This window comes from Heterodontus francisci, unplaced genomic scaffold (assembly GCF_036365525.1).
Source record: "Heterodontus francisci isolate sHetFra1 unplaced genomic scaffold, sHetFra1.hap1 HAP1_SCAFFOLD_106, whole genome shotgun sequence".
NCBI lineage: Eukaryota > Metazoa > Chordata > Chondrichthyes > Heterodontiformes > Heterodontidae > Heterodontus > Heterodontus francisci.
This window is the reverse complement of record NW_027140940.1, coordinates 1848398-1867715: the sequence shown is the minus strand read 5'-3', so window position 1 is coordinate 1867715 and position 19318 is coordinate 1848398. Positions and strand designations below refer to the sequence as shown.

At 44.6% G+C, this 19318-nt stretch overlaps 1 protein-coding gene across 1 annotated transcript in view; it reads left to right on the top strand.

Annotated features, from left to right (window-relative positions):
• Positions 1 to 503: 503 nt before the first annotated feature.
• Positions 504 to 19318, top strand: part of LOC137361453 (NACHT, LRR and PYD domains-containing protein 12-like) — a 57281-nt gene continuing 38466 nt past the window's right edge. The window contains exons 1-4 of the mRNA XM_068026315.1: positions 504 to 564; positions 6183 to 6349; positions 13143 to 13314; positions 13420 to 13485. Coding sequence (XP_067882416.1) covers positions 6245 to 6349; positions 13143 to 13314; positions 13420 to 13485 — 343 coding nt within the window. The 5' untranslated portion in view covers positions 504 to 564; positions 6183 to 6244. The remainder of the gene's footprint in view (positions 565 to 6182; positions 6350 to 13142; positions 13315 to 13419; positions 13486 to 19318) is intronic.

Here is a 19318-nt window from a genome sequence, read left to right as displayed (position 1 = left end):
GTGAGGTACAATTTTAAACAAGTGCAGCAACAGAGACATGTTGGTGTACCTGAAGGGCTGGAGGCAGATCACGTTGAGAAGGATGTTTAAAAATCATATTTGTGATCCTTGGCTTTCTTCATAGAGGATTAGATTAAAATAAAACAAGGACTTTATGCTAAACCTTTACAAAACACTGGTTAGTACTCAGCTGGAATATTGTGTGCAATTCTGGCACCACAATATAAGAAGGATATCAAGGCCTTGCAGAGGATGTGGAAGAGACTTACTAGAATAGGAGAAAGGATGAGGCACTTCATACTCTGCTGTAACCTGGAATACAATGTTTTGCAGATAACATATCAACTGAAATGGAGAATTCATCAAGTAATCAACGTCAGATTCAACACCCTGCTACAAGGGAAGGTGATCAGGACACAGGAACCAGTACCAGTGGACAAAGTCAGATTCAACACCCTGCTACAAGGGAAGGTGATCAGGACACAGGAACCAGTACCAGGGAAGCGACTCATTCTCCCTGAGATGTAATACTTGAGAATAATACAAGTATTGAACGAAATACAGGTTAGTAGAATTAAACTCATTACAGTTGTTCCAAGAATATCTGATACCTCAACTACTACAGCAAAACTCTCCATTCCTTTACTGACCAACAAAAAATATGTAATAGACATGGAACATGGAACAGTAGTTCACAGCTGTACTAGGTGCATATTCTGGATTCTCTTTGCTGCACCTGTCTTTTATTATTTCATTTTGTTAAGGAAGAAGTGCTAATGAGGTAGTAATTGCTTTTAACGTGCAAAATAGGCACTGCCCCGATCCTCCCGCGCTCGCACCCCGATCCGCCCCCGCTCGCACCCCGATCCTCCCGCGCTCGCACCCCGATCCTCCCACGCTCGCACCCCGATCCTCCCACGCTCGCACCCCGATCCTCCCGCGCTCGCACCCCGATCCTCCCGCGCTCGCACCCCGATCCTCCCGCGCTCGCACCCCGATCCTCCCGCGGCCGCACCCCGATCCTCCCGCGCTCGCACCCCGATCCTCCCGCGCTCGCACCCCGATCCTCCCCCGCTCGCACCCCGATCCGCCCCCGCTCGCACCCCGATCCGCCCCCGCTCGCACCCCGATCCTCCCCCGCTCGCACCCCGATCCTCCCCCGCTCGCACCCCGATCCTCCCCCGCTCGCACCCCGATCCTCCCGCGCTCGCACCCCGATCCTCCCGCGCTCGCACCCCGATCCGCCCGCGCTCGCACCCCGATCCTCCCTAGCTCGCCCCCGCTCGCACACCGATCCTCCCGCGCTCGCACCCCGATCCGCCCGCGCTCGCACCCCGATCCTCCCTAGCTCGCCCCCGCTCGCACCCCGATCCTCCCGCGCTCGCACCCCAATCCGAGTTCCAGGATTTTGACACAGCGACAGTGAAGGAACGGCGATATAGTTCTAAGTCAGGATGGCGTGTGGCTTGGAGGGGAACTTGCCGGTGGTGGTATTCCCATGTGTCCCATGTCCCTGTTCATCTTGGTGGTAGAGGTTGTGGTTTTCGAAGGTGCTGTTGAAGGTGGCTTTGTAAGTTACTGTAGTGCATCTTTTAGATGGTCCACACTGCTGCCACTGTACACTGGTGGAGGGAGTGAATGTTTAAACTGGTGGATGGGGTGTTGATCTAGCTGACTGCTTTGTCTTAGATGGTATCGAGCTTCTTGAGTGTTGTTAGAGCTGCACTCATCCTGGCAAGTGGAGAGTATTCCATCAGATTCCTGATTGTAGACAGTGAACAGGCTTTGGGGTGTCAGGAGGTGGGTTACTCACTGCAGAATTCCCAGCCTCCGACCTGCTCTTGTAGCTACAGTATTTATAGAGCTGCTCCTGTTCAATTTCTGGTCAGTGGTAACTCCCAGGATGTTGATGGTGGTGGGGTGGGTGTGGGGATGGGGTGCTCAGTGATGGTAATGCCGTTGAACATCAATGGATGGTGGTTAGATTCTCTCTTGTTGGAGATGGCCATTGCCTGGTGCTTGCCTGGTGTGAATGTTACTTGCCATTTACAGCCTAAGCCTGAATGTTGTCCAGGTCTCGCCTGCAGGCACGGACTGCTTCAATATCTGAGGAGTTGTGAATGGTACTGAAAACAGTGCAATCATCAGCGAACATCCCCACTCCTGACCTTATAATGGAGGAAGGGTCATTGATGAGGAGTTGAAGATGGTTGGGCCTGGGACACTTCCCTGAGGAAGTCCTGCAGCCTATGGTGCAACCTAACAGTGCGTGAACATTTATGTAATAGTGATAATATGATTGAGTTTAATTCGTGTTTTGAAAGGGAGAAACGCGAAGCAGCTGCTAAGATTCCAGATTTAGGTCAGGCTGACTTCAATATGATGAGACAAAGACTGTCAACAGTAAACTAGGCAAAGCTGTTAATGGGTAAAATGATAGCGAATCAGTGGGAGGTGTTAAAAGAAGAATTTGTGATGCAGAACCAGTTTATATCCCTAAGACTGCAATCGATCAAATGCTGCCTTGATGTCAAGGCCAGTCACACTCTCATCTCACCTCTGGAGTTCAGCTCATCTGTCCATGTTTGGATCACGGCTGTGATGAGGTCAGGAGCCGAGCGGCTCTGGTGGAACCCAAACTGAACATCAGAACTGTCAATGATACCTTCAATAACTTTGCTGATGATTGGGAGCAGACTGATGGGGCAATAATTGACTGGATTATATTTGTCCTGCTTTTGTCACAGGACATACTTGGGCAATTTTCCACTTTGTCGGGTAGGTGCCAGTGTTGTAGCTGTACTGGAACAGTTTGTCTAAGTTAGTCCTGGAGGACAGGTCTTCAGTACTACTGTCAGCATATTGTCAGGGCCCATAGCCTTTGCTGTATCCAGTGCCTTTGGACGTTTCTTGCTGTCACTTGGACTGACTCTAATTGCAGATATCCTAACTATAATCTTCCAAAGTTCTCTCGAGTCGGGAACCATTCTTTTAGATTTGAATATTGTGCTGCTATTTAAGAAAGGTGAGAGAGTGAAACCAGGGAATTAGAGACCAGTTAGCCTAACATCTGTTATCAGGAAATTACTAAAGTCTGTCATAAAGATAGAGTGACTGAACACCTTGGAAAATTTTCAGCTGATCAGATAGAGCCTTCAGAGATCTGTAAAGGGTAAGGTGTCATGCTTTCGAGAATTGTGACAATGAAAAATTACAGACTGCAGCAGAAGAGTTATAAAAATTGACTTTGCCTTTCAAGAAAATGGATAATCCTGCAAATGATGGCCACACATGCATTCGGATAGTGGCACATTGTCTGTTTAGAACAAAGAATATCTTCAAAGCTAAGAGCTGTCAATTGTTCCCATCCTGCACCCATCCTGAAACATTCCTGAGTTGCATGGAATAAAAACAATAAAGGCCTGAAATACTCGGCAGGTCTGGCAGCATCTGTGGAGAGAGAAGTAGAGTTAATGTTTCAGGTCAGTGACCATCAGAAATGTCAAAGGCTGGAAATGTAATAGGTTTTAAGCAAATAATGCGGGGTTGGGCAAGAGATAAGCAAAGAGAAGTCCCCCTCTGAACTTTCTGCACTCCGTTCTCTCAGGTCTAACCCCGACAGTGCCATCAAACCTGCAGACAAGGGTGGTGCTGTTATTGACTGGTGTACCAACCTCTACCTTGCAGAGGCTTAGCACCAACTCTCAGACACTTCTTCCTACTTCCCCCTGGACCATGACCCCACCACTGAACATCAAGCTACTGTCTACAGGACTGTCACTGACCTCATCTCCTCTGCAGATCTTCCCTTTACAGGTTCTAACCTCATAGTCCTGCAACCCTGGACAGCCCGCTTCTACCTCCTTCCCAAAATCCACAAACAGGACTGTCCTGGCAGACTCATTGTTTCAGCCTGTTCCTGCCCCACTGAACTTATTTCTTCCTATCTTGACAATAACTTTTCACCCCTGGTCCAGTCTCTTCCCACCTGTGGTTGTGCAGTGATAATGTCACTAGACTAGTAATTCAGAACCCAGTTCTGGGGATATGGGTTTGGATCCCACCACCACAGATGGTGAACTTTGAATTCAATTAATAAATCTGGAATTAAAAGCTGGTCTAATGATGACCAGGAAATCACTGTCGACTGCTGTAAAAATCCATTTGGGTCACTAATGTCCTTCAGGGTAAGAAATCTTTTCCTGGTCTGGCCTACATGTGACTCCAAACCCACAGCAATGTGGTTGACTTTTAAAAATGCCTTCTGAAATGGCCAAGCAATCTGATCAGTCCAAGGGCAGTTAGGGATGGACAACAAATGCTGGCCTTGCCAGCGACACCCACATCCCACAAGCAGATAAAAAAAATCCGTGACTCTTCTGACACCCTACGTCATTTTGACAATTTCCAGTTTCCTAGCCCTAACCGCCTCCTCTTCAGTATGGACGTCTAATCTTTCTACACCCCAATTCCCCACCAGGATGGTTTGAGGGCTCTCTGCTTCTTCCTTGAACAGAGGCCCAACCAGTCCCCATCCACCATCACCACTCCTCCACCTGGCTGAACTTGTTCTCACATTGAACAACTTTTCCTTCAACTCCACTCACTTCCTTCAAGTAAAAGGTGTTGCTATCGGTACCCGCACGGGTCCTAGTTATGCCTGTCTTTTTGTGGGATATGTCGAACATTCCTTGTTCCAGTCCCACTCAGGCCCCCTCCCCCAACTCTTTTTCTGGTAAATTGATGACTGTGTTGGTGCCGTTTCATACTCCCGCCCTGAACTGGAAATCTTTCTCAACATTGCTTCTAATTTCCACTGTTCTCTCACCTTTACATGGTCCATCTCTGACACTTCTTCCTTTCCTCAACTTCTCTATCTCCATCTCTTGGGATAGGCTGTCTACTAATATTCATAAGCCCACTGACTCCCACGACTACCTTGACTACAATTCTTCACACCCTGCCTCCTGCAAGGACTCCATTCTATTCTCCCAGTTTCTCTGTCTCCGATGCATCTGCTCTGCTGATGCAACCTTCCACGACAGTGCGTCTGATATATCTTCCTTTTTCCTCAACCGAGGATTCCCCCCCACTGTGGTTGACAGGGCCCTCAACCGTGTCCAGCCCGTTTTCCGCACTTCTACCCTCACCCCGAAGAACGGCGACAGGGTTCCCCTTGTCCTCACTTTCCACCCACAAGCCTCCACATCCAAAGGATCATCCCCCGCCATTTCCATCACATCCAGCGTGATGCCACTACTAAATGCATCTTCCCCTCCCTTCCCCTGTCAGCATTCCGAAGGGATCGTTAGCTCCGCGACACCCTGGTCCACTCTTCCATTACTCCCGACACCTCGTCCCCTTCCCACGACACCTTCCCATGCAAATCACAGGAGGTGTATTACCTGCCCATTTACCTCCTCTCTCCTCACTATCCATGGCCCCAAACACACCTTTCAGGTGAAGCAGCGATTTACTTGTACTTCTTTCAATGTAGTATACTGTATTCGCTGCTCACAATGTGGTCTCCTCTACACTGGGGAGACCAAACGCAGACTGGGTGACCGCTTTGCGGAACACCTCCGCTCAGTTCGAAAGCAGGACCCCGAACTTCCGTTTGCTTGCCATTTCAACACACCCCCCTGCTCTCATGCCCACATCTCTGTCCTGGGATTGCTGCAGTGTTCCAGTGAACATCAACACAAGCTCGAGGAACAGCATCTCATTCCCCGATTAGGCATGCTGCATCCTGCCGGATTGAACATTGCATTCAATAATTTCAGAGCATGAAGGGTTAGTTATTTTTTCTTTTTTACTTTTTATTTGCTTGTTTTATTTTGTTTCATCATTCATTTTTTTTAACCATGTGCCTTCCCACTGCTTTTTTCATGTTTGTGCTTCGGGCCAGGCTGTTCTATTGTTCTGTCAATTAACACCCTCTGTGCTTTGTCTTTTACCACAACATTAACGTACCATTTGTCTTTGCCCCATGATCTTCTGGTCAGATATTCTCTGTGACCTTGTCTTATCAACACTTTCTCTTTGGTTATCTCTTGCCCCACCCCCACTTTATTTGTTTGGTAATGCTCACAGGAGGTTTCAGCTGTTTGATATCAGAGGAAATGTAACAGTCTGGATAGAATACCGACAATGTGTTTAGTTTTCTCCATTTGTGTTCACAGATCCGAACTCCACAATCACTGATTTCCTGACAAAGTGCGACGATTACCAGCTGTTCAAGTTGATGAAATTCTACCGGGACAGACTAGAACAGGCGATTGAAGAAGGAGTGGAGGGACTCAGTCTCATATTAAAAGAGGAGGACCATTTCACTGGACAAGAGCATCAAGTAAGTGGGAGGGATACAGAATGAGGTTAATTTGTTCCAATGTCACAGAGCTGATAGAATATAGTCACATGGGAGCATAGGAAATGCTGGGTAAAAAATGACCAAGGTCTGACTCGCCTTCTAACATTTGGGCAGTCACATACTGCACTGATAATGGAGTTGTTAATTGTTAACTGATCTCTATCAGCTAGTCTACAACAGACCCAGGTATGTGGAAAAGCCCAGAGGTGGAGAGCTTTGGGAACCAGAGGTCTAAAGTCACCTGTTCCTTCCAAGCACGTTACACTCACCACGTTTGGGTCCAGTGACATAGTGATCATGTTACTGGATTGTTATACCAGAGATCTGGACCAATAATCCAGACACCTGAGATCAAATCTCACTGTGGCAGTTTGTGAGTTTGAATTCATTAAATAATATTGGATATTTGTCAAAACCCAGCTGGTTCAGTAACATCCTTTCGGGAAGAAAACCTGCCGTCTTTATCCAGCCTGGCCTACCTGTGACTCCAGACACAGTGGTGTGGTTGACTCTTAACTGCCCTTTGAAATGGCCCAGAAAGCCACTCAAACTGCTACAAAAAAGTATAATAGTAAAACCAGGTGGACCGACCAGAATCATATTCAGTCACACAGCCCGCTGACCCTCCAAATTCCTCAGTAACATCTGCAGACTTGGAAAAATATTGAAAGAAATTATCCCACAGCTCAGTTAAGCAACAGCCTGACCTAGGTATGATTCTGTCAACCATCAATCAACATCCCAGACTCCTCCATCACTATTCCTAGGTATGTCCTTTCCCACCAGACAGAACGATGGGAGATGCTGGTCCAGTGATATACAGTAGACAAGGTTGGCCACGAGAGACCTCAACATTGACTCTGAATCCCGTGAAATCTCATGACCTGAGGTCAGACATGGACGAGGAAACCACTTTCTGATTATTGTCCACCCTCAGTTGAGGAATCTGTATTCCTTCATGTCACGTGGAACAAGAATTTACTCTGGAGGGGGTGAGGGTGGAGAATCTGTAATGTCCATCAAGAGTGGCTCAGTAGAATCACTCCTGACCGAGCTGGCCAATCCTGAAGGCCATATCTGGCAGACTGGGCATGCAGAGGATGGCGAAAGAACCAACACAAGGGAAAAAATCTACTTGTCCTCACCCATCTACCTGTCGCAGATGTATCTGTCCATGACCGTATTGGTAGGAGTGATCACCACACAGTCCCTGTGGAGACTAAGTCACGTTTGGGAACTGACGACTCCTCGATCATGTTGTGTGCACTACCACCATTCTAAATGTGATGATACAGAATAGATCTATCATCCAAAACTGAGCATCCATGAGGTGCTGGGAGCCACGAGCAGCAGCAGAATGATATTTCACTAGATTCTGTGACCTCATGGCCTGTCGTATCCCTCACTCTACCATTATCATCAAGCCAGGGGACCAACTCTGGTTCAATGAGGAGAGTAGGAGAGCATGTCAGGAGCAGCACCAGGCAAACTGAAATTGAGGTGCCAACATAGTGAAGCTACATCACAGGACTACATGCTGAACAGCAGAAGTGGCATGCTGTAAACAGACAAGCGATCCCACAACCAACAAATCATAAAACTTCATAGTCCTGCCACACCCAGTCATATAGTGCTGGACAATTAAACAACTAACTGAAGAGGACGTTCCGCAAACATCTGCATCGTCCATAATGGCGGAGCCCAGAGTGCAGAAAACAAAGCTGAAGCATTCGCAGCCATCTTCAGCCAGAAGTTTCAAGTAGATGATCCATCTTGACCTCCTCCTGAGGTCCACACCTTCACAGATGCCAGTCTTCAGCCAGTTTTATTTACCCTACGTGATAAAAGAAATGGCTGAGTGCACTGGACACAGCAACTTCTATGGGCCCTGGCGATATCACATCTGCAGTGATGAAGTAACCACATCTCTAGGAAGCAGTTCCAACACTGGCAACTGCCTGACAAATTGGAAGAATTGCCCAGGTCAGTCCTGCTCCACAAAAAGCAGGACAAATCCAATCCAGTCAATTACTGCCCCACAGGGTACTCGCAATCATCAGCAAAGTGATGGCAGGTGTTGTCAACAGTTCTCTCAAGAGGCACTTACCAATAATCTGCTCATCGCTGCTCAGTTTGGGTTCCACCACAGACACCCGGCTCCAGACCTCATTACGGCCTTGGTCCAACCCTGGATAAAAGAACCAAATTCTGGAGGAAAGGAGAGAGTGTTGGCCCTTGACATCAAGACAATATTTGACCGAGTGTGGCATTAAGGAGCTCGAGCAAAACTGAAGTCAATGGGAATCGAGGAAAACTCTCCACTGACTGGAGTCACATCTTTCACAAAGGAAGATGATCATGATTCTTGGAGGCCAATTATCTCAGCCCCAGGACATCGCTACAGGTGTTCCTCAGGGCAGTGTCCTCGGCACAAACATCTTCAGTTGCTTCAGCGATGACCTTCCCTCCATCATAAGGTCAGAAATGTGGATGATGATTGCACAGTGTTCAGTTCCATTTGCAACTCCTCAGATATATGAAGCAGTCTGTGCCCACATAGGGAAAGACCTGGACAACATTTGGGCTTGGGCTTATAAATGACAAGTAACATTCGTGCCATACAAGTACCAAGGTACAAATCAGGAGTGTGATGGAATACTCTCCACTTATCTGGATGAGTGCGGCTCCAGCAACACTCAAGAAACTCGGCACCAAAACAGCCTGCTTGATTGGCACCCCATCCACCACCTTAAATATTCGCTCTCTCCACCATCGACGCACAGTGACAGCAGTATGCACCATCGACAAGATGCACTGCAGTAACTCATCAAGGCTCCTTCGACAGCACATTTCAAACCCATGACCTCTACCACCTAGAAGTTCAAGGGAAGCAGGTGCATGGGAACATCACCACCTCCAAATTCCCCTCCAAGTCACACACCATCCTGACTTGGAAATATATTGTCATTCCTTCATTGTCACTGGGTCAGAATCCTGGAACTCTAACAGCAGTGTGGGTGTACCATCACCACATGGACTGCAGCGGTTCAGGAAGGCAGCTCACCCCCACCTTCTCATGGGTAATAAATGCTGGCCATGCCAGAGGCATCCACATCCCATGAATGAATAAATAAAAACTGTCATATCTTAAATTACACTAATAGTGCATCTCAAAATGTTATTTTCTGAAATATATCTGTCGAATTCACATTTGAATGAATCAATACTAACTCCAACTTCCCGAGGAAGTGTGTCCTACAGATTAACTGTTCACTCACTGAAATATTGTTACGAGAGATTCGTTGTGAATTTACCCTCCTTGATGCTCAGGCTGTGTCCTCTGTTTCTACTGCACTGGACAAAGTGAAACAGCAATCATATCACCTCTCAACATTCTCTTTTCCAGTGAGGACATTCCCAGATTACACAATAGTTCCTCAATTCCAACCACTCCCTTCTCTCAGTTATTCTAGTTCCTCTTTTCAGTAGCAACATTAACGTTTATGTATTGAGTCAATCAGAATTATACACAGTCATCTAAGTGCAGTCACATGAATAATTTTAGGAAGTGACTGGATTATCTCATTCTTTCAGCTCAATCTTGCACTGTTAATACACCCCAACATGTAATTTGCTTCCACGCTGCCACTGAGAATTGTTGCAATGTTAGATCTTCAAATTGCAGATTGTTAAAGGATAGAAACCGGGAAATAGGAGAGAAAGGATAAAATGGCAAATACCATGAATCTGAAACAATGTTCTGAAGAGGTGAAAATATTAGTGGATCCATCAGTATCTGTACAAAGAACAGGGTAGTGGTTCGAGTGTATCTGGAGTCTGGACTGAAAACAAAGGGAAAGAGTTTTAGTAGGACTGGACAAAAGGAGAGAACAGAGACAATAGACAGGATTTGGAGGGAAGACTTGGAGCAAGACATTTACAATTACCACGGACTTCAACATTTTTAACCATGGACCACTGGTGTCCGTGTGCAGACACATTGTCAACTCCTGCTGGCCACTGCCTGATGCTAAGACAGACTGTCTGTGATTTCAGCATCCACCCTCGAGCTGAACTCCCTATCCGCCATTCTCTCCAGCACGATGATCCCCTACTTCCATCTATGTAACACTGCCAGTCTCTCTCCCTACTTCAGCCCATCTCCTGCTGAGCCCTCGTCCATGCCTCCAGACACGACTATTCCAATGTTCTCCTGTCCGGCCTCCCACCTTACACACTCTGTAATCTTCAGCTACTCAGAGTCTGCTGCCTGTACCCTGTCCCCTCCAGGTCCCATTTCTGATATCACATGTGTACTCACATACCTAGAATGGCTTCCAACCCTCAGGCCTTCAATTTAAAATTCCTATCCTTCTATTTAAATAACTTGATGGTCCTGAGGCTTCCGATCACTGTAACCTCCTTCAGTTCTCGTACCACTGGAATTTTCCATTGCTCTGACCCTGTCCTCTTGTGCAGCCCTTCCTTCACATCACCACTGGTGGTCAAACTTTCAGTTATCTTGGGCCCCACGCTCTGAAATTCAGTCCTGAAACCGATCCCCATCCCATTCCTTCTTAAAACTTACCTTTTCTTTAGGTTTTGGTCACCTGTGCCAATTTATCCTGCTCTGTCTCGGGCCCACTGTCTGATTCAGCCTCTGTGGTTGTTTCTTAGGTTGGTTCTCGACATTAAAAGTCCTATATTAAATGTAAGTTGTTGATAGAAGTCCTGACTATCCATTGCTGGATATGTTCTCCCGGTTACTAAGGTTTCATACTGGCAGTGGGTGTACAAAACATTGAGTATCTGACATCTCAATTACTGAGGGGAATATATATGGAGTGATTGGATTTCCAGTATTGTTATTATTGGTCGATTCTCCTGACTGATAAATCAACAGGGGTTGTTTCGATTGGTTGGTGATAATTTCTCAGACAATCCCCTGTTCAAGAAAGGGAATAGGAACAACCCTGGGAATTACAGGCCAGTTAGTCTTACTTCGGTGGTAGGCAAGTTGATGGAAAAGGTGCTGAGGGATAGGATTTCTGAGCATCTGGAAAGACACTGCTTGATTCGGGACAGTCAGCACGGTTTTGTGAGGGGTAGGTCTTGCCTCACAAGCCTGATTGAATTCTTTGAGCAGGTGACCAAGCAAGTGGATGAGGGTAAACCAGTGGATGTGGTGTACATGGATTTTAGTAAGGCATTTGATAAGGTCCCCCATGGTAGACTTATGGAGAAAGTCAGGAGGCATGGGATAGTGGGGAATGTGGCCAGTTGGATTAAGAATTGGCTAACTGATAGAAGGCAGAGAGTGGTCTTAGATGGTAAATACTCAGCCTGGAGCCCAGTTACCAGTGGCGTGCCACAGGGATCAGTTCTGGGTCCTCTCCTGTTTGTGATTTTTATTAACGACTTGGATGAGGAAGTCGAAGGGTGGGTCAGTAAATTTGCAGATGATACAAAGGTTGGTGGAGTTGTGGATACCGAGGAGGGCTATTGTCGTCTGCAAAGGGACTTGGATAGGTTGCAGTGCTGGGCTGAAAAGTGGCAGATGGAGTTTAACCCTGAAAAGTGTGAGGTCGTCCATTTTGGAAGGACAAACACGAATGCAAAATACTGGGTTAACGGTAGGGTTCTTGGGCATGTGGAGGAGCAGAGAGACCTTGGGGTCTATGTGCATAGATCGTTGAAGGTTGCAACTCAAGTGGATAGGGCTGTGAAGAAGGCATATGGGGTGTTAGCGTTCATTAGCAGAGGGATTGAATTTAAGAGCCGTGAGGTGATGATGCAGCTGTACAGGACCTTGGTAAGGCCTCATTTGGAGTACTGTGTGCAGTTCCGGTCGCCTCATTTTAGGAAGGATGTGGAAGCCTTGGAGAGGGTGCAGAGGAGATTTACCAGGATGTTGCCTGGAATGGAGAATAAGTCTTACGAGGAAAGGCTGAACATTCTAGGCCTCTTCTCATTAGAACGGAGAAGGATGAGGGGTGACATGATAGAGGTTTATAAGATGATCAGGGGAATAGATAGGGTAGACAGTCAGAAACTTTTTCCCCGGGTGGAGCAAAGCGTTACAAGGGGTCATAAATTTAAGGTGAAGGGTGGGAGATATAAGGGGGATGTCAGGGGAAGGTTCTTTACCCAGAGAGTGGTCGGGGCATGGAATGCCTTGCCTGGGGAAGTTGTTGAGTCAGAAACTTTAGGGACTTTCAAACGGCTTTTAGATAGGTATATGGATAAAGGAGAATGATGGGGTATAGATTAAATTGTCCTTGACAGAGGACAAAGGATCGGCACAACATCGTGGGCCGAAGGGCCTGTTCTGTGCTGTATTTTTCTATGTTCTATGTTCTATGTTCTAATTTTCTTGCTGCTTCCCTCAGTTCAGAATCGTCCTTCCCTGTCACTTGAGTTCTGATTCGCTGCTGTTTTATTTCTGAATAAATCACAAAGTGTGACAGCAGGAAATAAGTGTGAGAAACAAGTGGATCATATTGTCAATCAGTATCTGATGTCATGTTGGACACTAAAGGGCAGAGAAAACTAATCCCATTAAAATACTGTAGATTCTCAGTGATTCCTCACTCTCCTAGAACAATACTTCTGATTTTGAATTTAGTTTTATCACATTTATTTGCCATTAATGTCTGAATCAAGATGTTTACAGAATATTCAGCCCATGTTCAGAATGGATCAGTACCCGGCCCAGTGACTGCTTTCTGTGCTCAAAACTGAGAATTCAGATATTCATTATTATTCTTTACAGAAAATCACTGAGCTCGTGGAGAAGGGAAACCGGGCGGACAGTTCCAAACTTCTCCTAAATCTGGTGATGGAGAAAGACTCTCGGGTCCAAAGGCTAATGTGGAAATCCTTTGTGAAAATGTGCCACAGGTTACCAAAGTTGTACAAAATGCTGAAAGAAATACAGGAACTCGGTACGGTAAAATCACACACTGAATTCATCTTCAGATTCAAACACTGAAGAATTTACTATAATATTACACAAATCTGATTTCATGAAAATTAATTGATTTTAACAGGTTGTGATTCATTTGATTTTATGGACATCGCACGTGGTTTATCTGAAATACCCAGTGACCTGAAAGGTAAGTGATGACATGGAGATTTCAAACTGTTTATTTCACTTCCGAGAATCAGAATGATTGACTGTAGCCGTTTGTTTAAGAGATTGACAGAATCTGGGAATCAGAAAATCAAAGGCTGGAGAAACAAGATTGAACATCGTTTGGATTTGTTGTCAATTCTCAATTATTCGGCATAGATTCAAGTTACAATTCATATGATTTCTGTCATATCCTGTAAATATGTGAACATTATATTTCACTTAATCCAGCTGCTGATCATTATTATTTCTGAAATCTTACACACATCTGGCAGGATCCTGATAAGCTGTGAATCTTAATACAAACCTCCTGTGTGCTGCACGGATGCTCTGGGCTCACAGTAAAGAGCAGTGCCTTGACCCAGATGTTAAGGGTTCCCTGCACCCCGAGCAATATGTCCCACCAAAATGATGAGCAGGAAGAGACCAGATGGTCCATCAAACCCACCCCATTCCACGAAGGCTCGAGCATTATAGCTAAACACTTCATCCCTCCCTTACCCCTTACCCCCACAAGACACCACTCCCACAGTCAAGCAAAAAACATGGAAACAACGAGAGTCAATATGGGAAAATGTGCTTGGTAATATTCCTCTCTGACTGCCCCCCCCCCCCCACCGCCCCCGCACCCATCCCCGTGCAATCCAGGAGATCACACGGAACACATTTTACCTATAAAGACACTTACCTTCTACATGATGAGATCTCTGTCCCAGTCAGGAACCGGTCCAGCTCCCTCTTGAAGGTAAACAGAGAGTCAGCAGCCAGCAGCACATTCCAGAGGATCACAATTCTCTGGGAAAGAAGAACCATCGAACATCCAGTTTATTCCTACAATTACATAGTTTAAATGTGTGTTTGCTGGTCCTCCCAATCTGATAAACTAGAATAATCTATCAACAGAGACTCTATCCAGCCATTCAGTTATTTAATAGACCTCTATCAGGTTGCCTGTAAGTCTGTGCTGCTCTAAAATAAATAGACCAAGGTCCTTGACCTTGTCTCAGTAGCTCAGGTTCCCTAAGATAGGAATCATTCCTGAAGATTTCCTCTGTACCTTTTCCAATGGCACTATATCATCCACCATGTGGGGGAACCAAGACTGGGCACAGTATCCAGATGTGGTCTGACCAGTGACCTGTACAGTGTCAAAGTGGAACCTTGTCTTTTATACTGAGTGGTTCGATCAATATAACCCAGTACTTTGGTAACTTTAGCAATTATTTTTTTACATTGGTCATTAACCTTCAGTGATCTGTGTACAATAACACCAAGATCTTTTTTCCCTCTTACACTCTCTCACTATTGATGCCTCCGAATGATTCCTGTGTTCTCTGATTGCCCGATCAATATGTGTGGCACTACATTTAACTAAATTAAATGCCATTTCCCATGTTTGCTTCACTCTCCTGGCACATCTACAATGTTTTTGGATTTGATTGCCCTCCTCAACCGTTTTAACCGTTGCACATATGTTAGTGTCATTTGCAAACCTACTTCCCATCCTCCCAACGCCACTGTCCAGGTCACTAATACAGACTGTGAAGAGTAGCAGGTCTAGGACCAGTCACTTGTAACTTGTCTTCAAGCTGAACCACATCTGTTAATTATAACATTTTGGCTGCAGGATTGAAGACAATTCCCAATCCAGAGTTTCAAATTTCTACTGATACATCAAAATTCCATCTTCTGAAGTAACCTAGTGTGAGAAACCTTATCAAAGACTTTCTGAAAGTCCAAGTAGACAATGTGCACAGGATTTCCCTCATCCACCATCCCAATGACTTTCTCAAAAAAAAACTCTGCAACATTTGTTGGTCAGAAGCTATTTTCTCAGAAGCTCAGTTATGAATTTCTGTTGGTCCTTCCCTTTCCCTGTAAACATAAAAGACATTTCTTCTGATCCCATTAGCATCTTCCCAATAAGGGATGTCAGCATGATAGGCCTGTAGTTCCCTGGCTCTGATTTGTCTCCTTTTAAACTGTAGGGAAAGAGGTGGAGAAATGTGAAATATTGAAACGTTATCATTTCACAGCAAAGAATGAGACATCAGAGTGTGTTTGATCCAAACTGAGAATATATGTTAATGTTCACACAATAGAACATTAATCTGTGGAGAAATGTGAGGAAAAGACAATGTTCAGAGTGACTGGAAAGTTAGTTATTGGCCAACTTCCTAATGACAGTGAAAGAGAGAATCTCATTCTACTCAAAGAATAATCCTTTAACTCTGGAGTTGTTTTTGAACCCAATGTAATGACTAACAGAAACATATTTTTAATTTCCCAAACCTGCATTATAGGAATTCAAGACCAAAACAAAGCAATGCAGTATAATTATTGGTAGAACAGTTCAGCTGAACTGTGAATGTTTTCTGCTGTAACATTACACTGAGAGGTGGGCAGTTGTTCAATTTCTAATTCTAATCAGTAACATGACCGGACTGTTATAAAACCACAATCAATGAATGTATGTGTAAAACTGCTGAATAATTGTTAGCTTCCAGTTGCCTGTAATTTTAATTAGGAGCATAGGAACAAAGGAGCAGGAGTAGGTCATTCTGCCCATTGAGCCTGCTCCACTATTCAGTTAGATCATGGCCGATCATTTACTTCAATGCCACTACCCTACGTTATCTCCATATCTCTTGATGTTATTAGCATCCAGATAGCTATCAATTTCTGTCTTGAACATGCTCAATGATTGAACTTTCACAGCCCTCTGGAGTAGAGAATTCCAAAGATTCCCTACCCTCTGCGTGAAGAAATTCCTCCTCATCTCAGTCTTAAATGGCCTATCCCTTATTCTGAGACCAGGTCCCCCGGTTCTAGACTCACAAGCCAGGAGACATATCCTAGCTACATCCACCCTGTCACACCCTGTAAGAATTTTGTATGTTTCAATGAGATCACCTCTCATTTTTTTGAAAATCTGGAGAATACAAACCCAGTTTCCTCAATCTCTTCTCATAAGACAGTGTCCCAGGGACAAGTCTGGTGAATCTGCATTGTACTCCCTCTATGGCAAGTTTATCCTTCCTTAAATGAGGATACAAAAACTGTACACAATATTCCAGGGTTGGTCTCACCAAGGCCCTATACAATTGCAGCAAGACATTTTTACTCTTGTATTCTCATCCTCTTACAATGAAGGCCAACATACCTTTTATCTTCCTAATTGCTTGCTGCACCTGCACGCTCGCTTTTAATGACTCATGAACAAGGACACCAGGTCCTTTTCGACATGAACATTTCCCAACCTCTCACCATTCAAGAAATACTCTGTTGTACTGTTTTTTCTACGAAAGTGGATAACTTCATACCTATTCACATTGTAGTCACCAAGGTGGGAGTAATGCACTGCTAATTCAGTCCCACTACTTCGCAGGTCACAACATACCAGTAAAGTATCCCTCCTACTGAAAATTAGCCAAATTAAACACTTTATTTATCCCCCAGAATAAAGCACACCAAACCAGGTTTCTTTAAACAACAACAAAATTAACTATTTACTATTAAACTAAATCTTAAACAGTAATGGGTTAAATCTGTATATAGAAAAAGATTTCATAGCTTCTTATTCTTCCTAGCCCTCATGCACACACACATGCATTCAAAAATCGGTTAACTGGGGGAAAAAGTTTTTTGTGTTCAACTATTTCTTAGCAATAATGAGATAGTTGGTGGTCATGGGCTGGTAGGATATTTCTAGATCGGAGAGGGATCCCAGAGTCGAATAGTCAGATGCTACTCGAAGTCTCTCCTGGCGGGTTTGATGAACAGTCTGTGATGGGTAGGCGTTCAAGGTAATTCATCTGCAGCAGGCGTCAAACGGGTCTTTCAGCAAAGGATGCAGCAACAGCTCTATCTAAATTTTAAAGTAACAGTCCAGCAATAGAAGCTTTCTCGAAATTTCAAAATCTCCCAAAACACAAACGACAGGAATCACTCTTGAGGCAGAGATTTTCCAGAGAATGGCGACAATAGCAATTTGCTACCTTTAACAATGCAGGGCTTCCTCTGAGCAAAGGAGCCTTTCTCCATAGAGAGCAGCAACTCCTCTTTCTCTGGATCTTTTCCTCTCCAGGGCTGTTTTTCTCTCTCCAGGTAGAACACAGCCACAACTCAGATGTAGGATTCCCTTTCTTAAGAGAGACAAGTCTTCTTTTCAGGAAGAGATCTTTTCCTGGTCTGCAAAAAGAAAAACGAATGAAAAAAAACAACTGCCTGCCTGTTTGTTCTGCCTCCTGCCTGCCCAGCACTTGTCTTTCACAAAGCAAAATTGAAACTGAACTCTTAACAGTAAGTCAGGTGACCTGTCATTTCCCTTGCTGTTGTTTGGAAACAGGTTGCCTTGCAATCTATACCCACCCAGTTCAGCATTCAGTGTTCTCAGAGAGAAATCCCCTTTTCTCCTAGTCTTTCAAAACACAAAACTCCAAGTTTTCTTCTGAAAAATAAAACACTTGTAACACCTCCGCCCTTGGTGAAATGAAACGCCAACTGTATAAACACATTTTCGCATTCATACCCATCATTCATTCTACTGGTAGTTAACACGATTTTTCTTTGTAGCATTGTTGCTCCTGGAACTGAAATAAGGTTAAATTTGTGACAAAGCATTGGCGATAACATTGTTTTTTTTTCCCGAAATGTGTCCAATCTTCAAATGATAAGGCTGTAACAATAATCTTTATCTTTATATTCTAGCATTTTGGTTTAAACATTTTTTTTTTACAAAGATTGTTTCCATCAGCCAATTGCAACCTTCCAAACATAGTCTCCTGGTTTTTTCATGTGTTGTTTCCAAGTATTCCTAAAGACCAGCACCTCAGCAAGATGACCTTCATCGTTAGGAACAATGGCCACTACTGGGTTCACTCGTCTCTGAATTTTTTTTTTGAGTCATTAATCTGTGTGGTAATACTTGACACTGGAAAACCCCGTCCATTGTAACAAAAACAGTTTCTTTCTGAGCTTGGGGTGTCAAAGGAATTTGCCAGGATCTCTCGAACCAAATTTACCTCTCAGCCCACTCTGTAAATATTCTTCCAAGCGAGAAATTGAGCAAGTCTGCCTTCATTACTGCATTGACTTTTCTGTAGCCTGAGCAAAGTTGGGTTGACCTGTCAGGTTTAAACACTAATAACTATTGGTGAACTCCAGCTGCTTTGACTCCATTCAGTTACGTTGTTTTCCAGCATGGATTTCTGCTTTTACTTGAGCCTGGACTTAAGCAAAAAGGTTGGTGTTTTATAGGATAAAAGAAAAGCAAAATACTGCAGATGCTAGAAATCTGAAATAAAAGCAAGAAATGCTGGAAATACTCAGCAGGTCTGGCAGCATCTGTGGAGAGAGAAGCAGAGTTCATGTTTCAGGTCAGTGACCTTTCCTCAGAACTAGCAAAGGTAAGAAACAGGTTTTAAGCAAATAAAGCAGGGGTGGGGCAAGAGATAACAAGTTTTATAGGAATGGATTCCACTATATCCACATCATGTATGGCTAAGGTTGTACATCCTGGCTTATCCCGACGGACTCTTAAACGCTGTGAAAAGTCTTGTTAGGTCTTCACGTTGTTCTGTCTGTAAGTACAAAAGCATGTTGTCCAATTTTCCTTGCCATTCTGTATTAGCTAACTTGACAGTAGGAGGTTCAATCTGAAAATTGTCTAGGCCTGCTTCTACCTCATCCTCACTATCCTTTTCCTTCTCAATAGTCCCCATGACCTAGCATACCTGTACTGGTTTATCCTCCTCCCTGTGGTAATATTGCATCAACATATTGATATCAAACAGCCAATTCTTTTCCCAGTGATC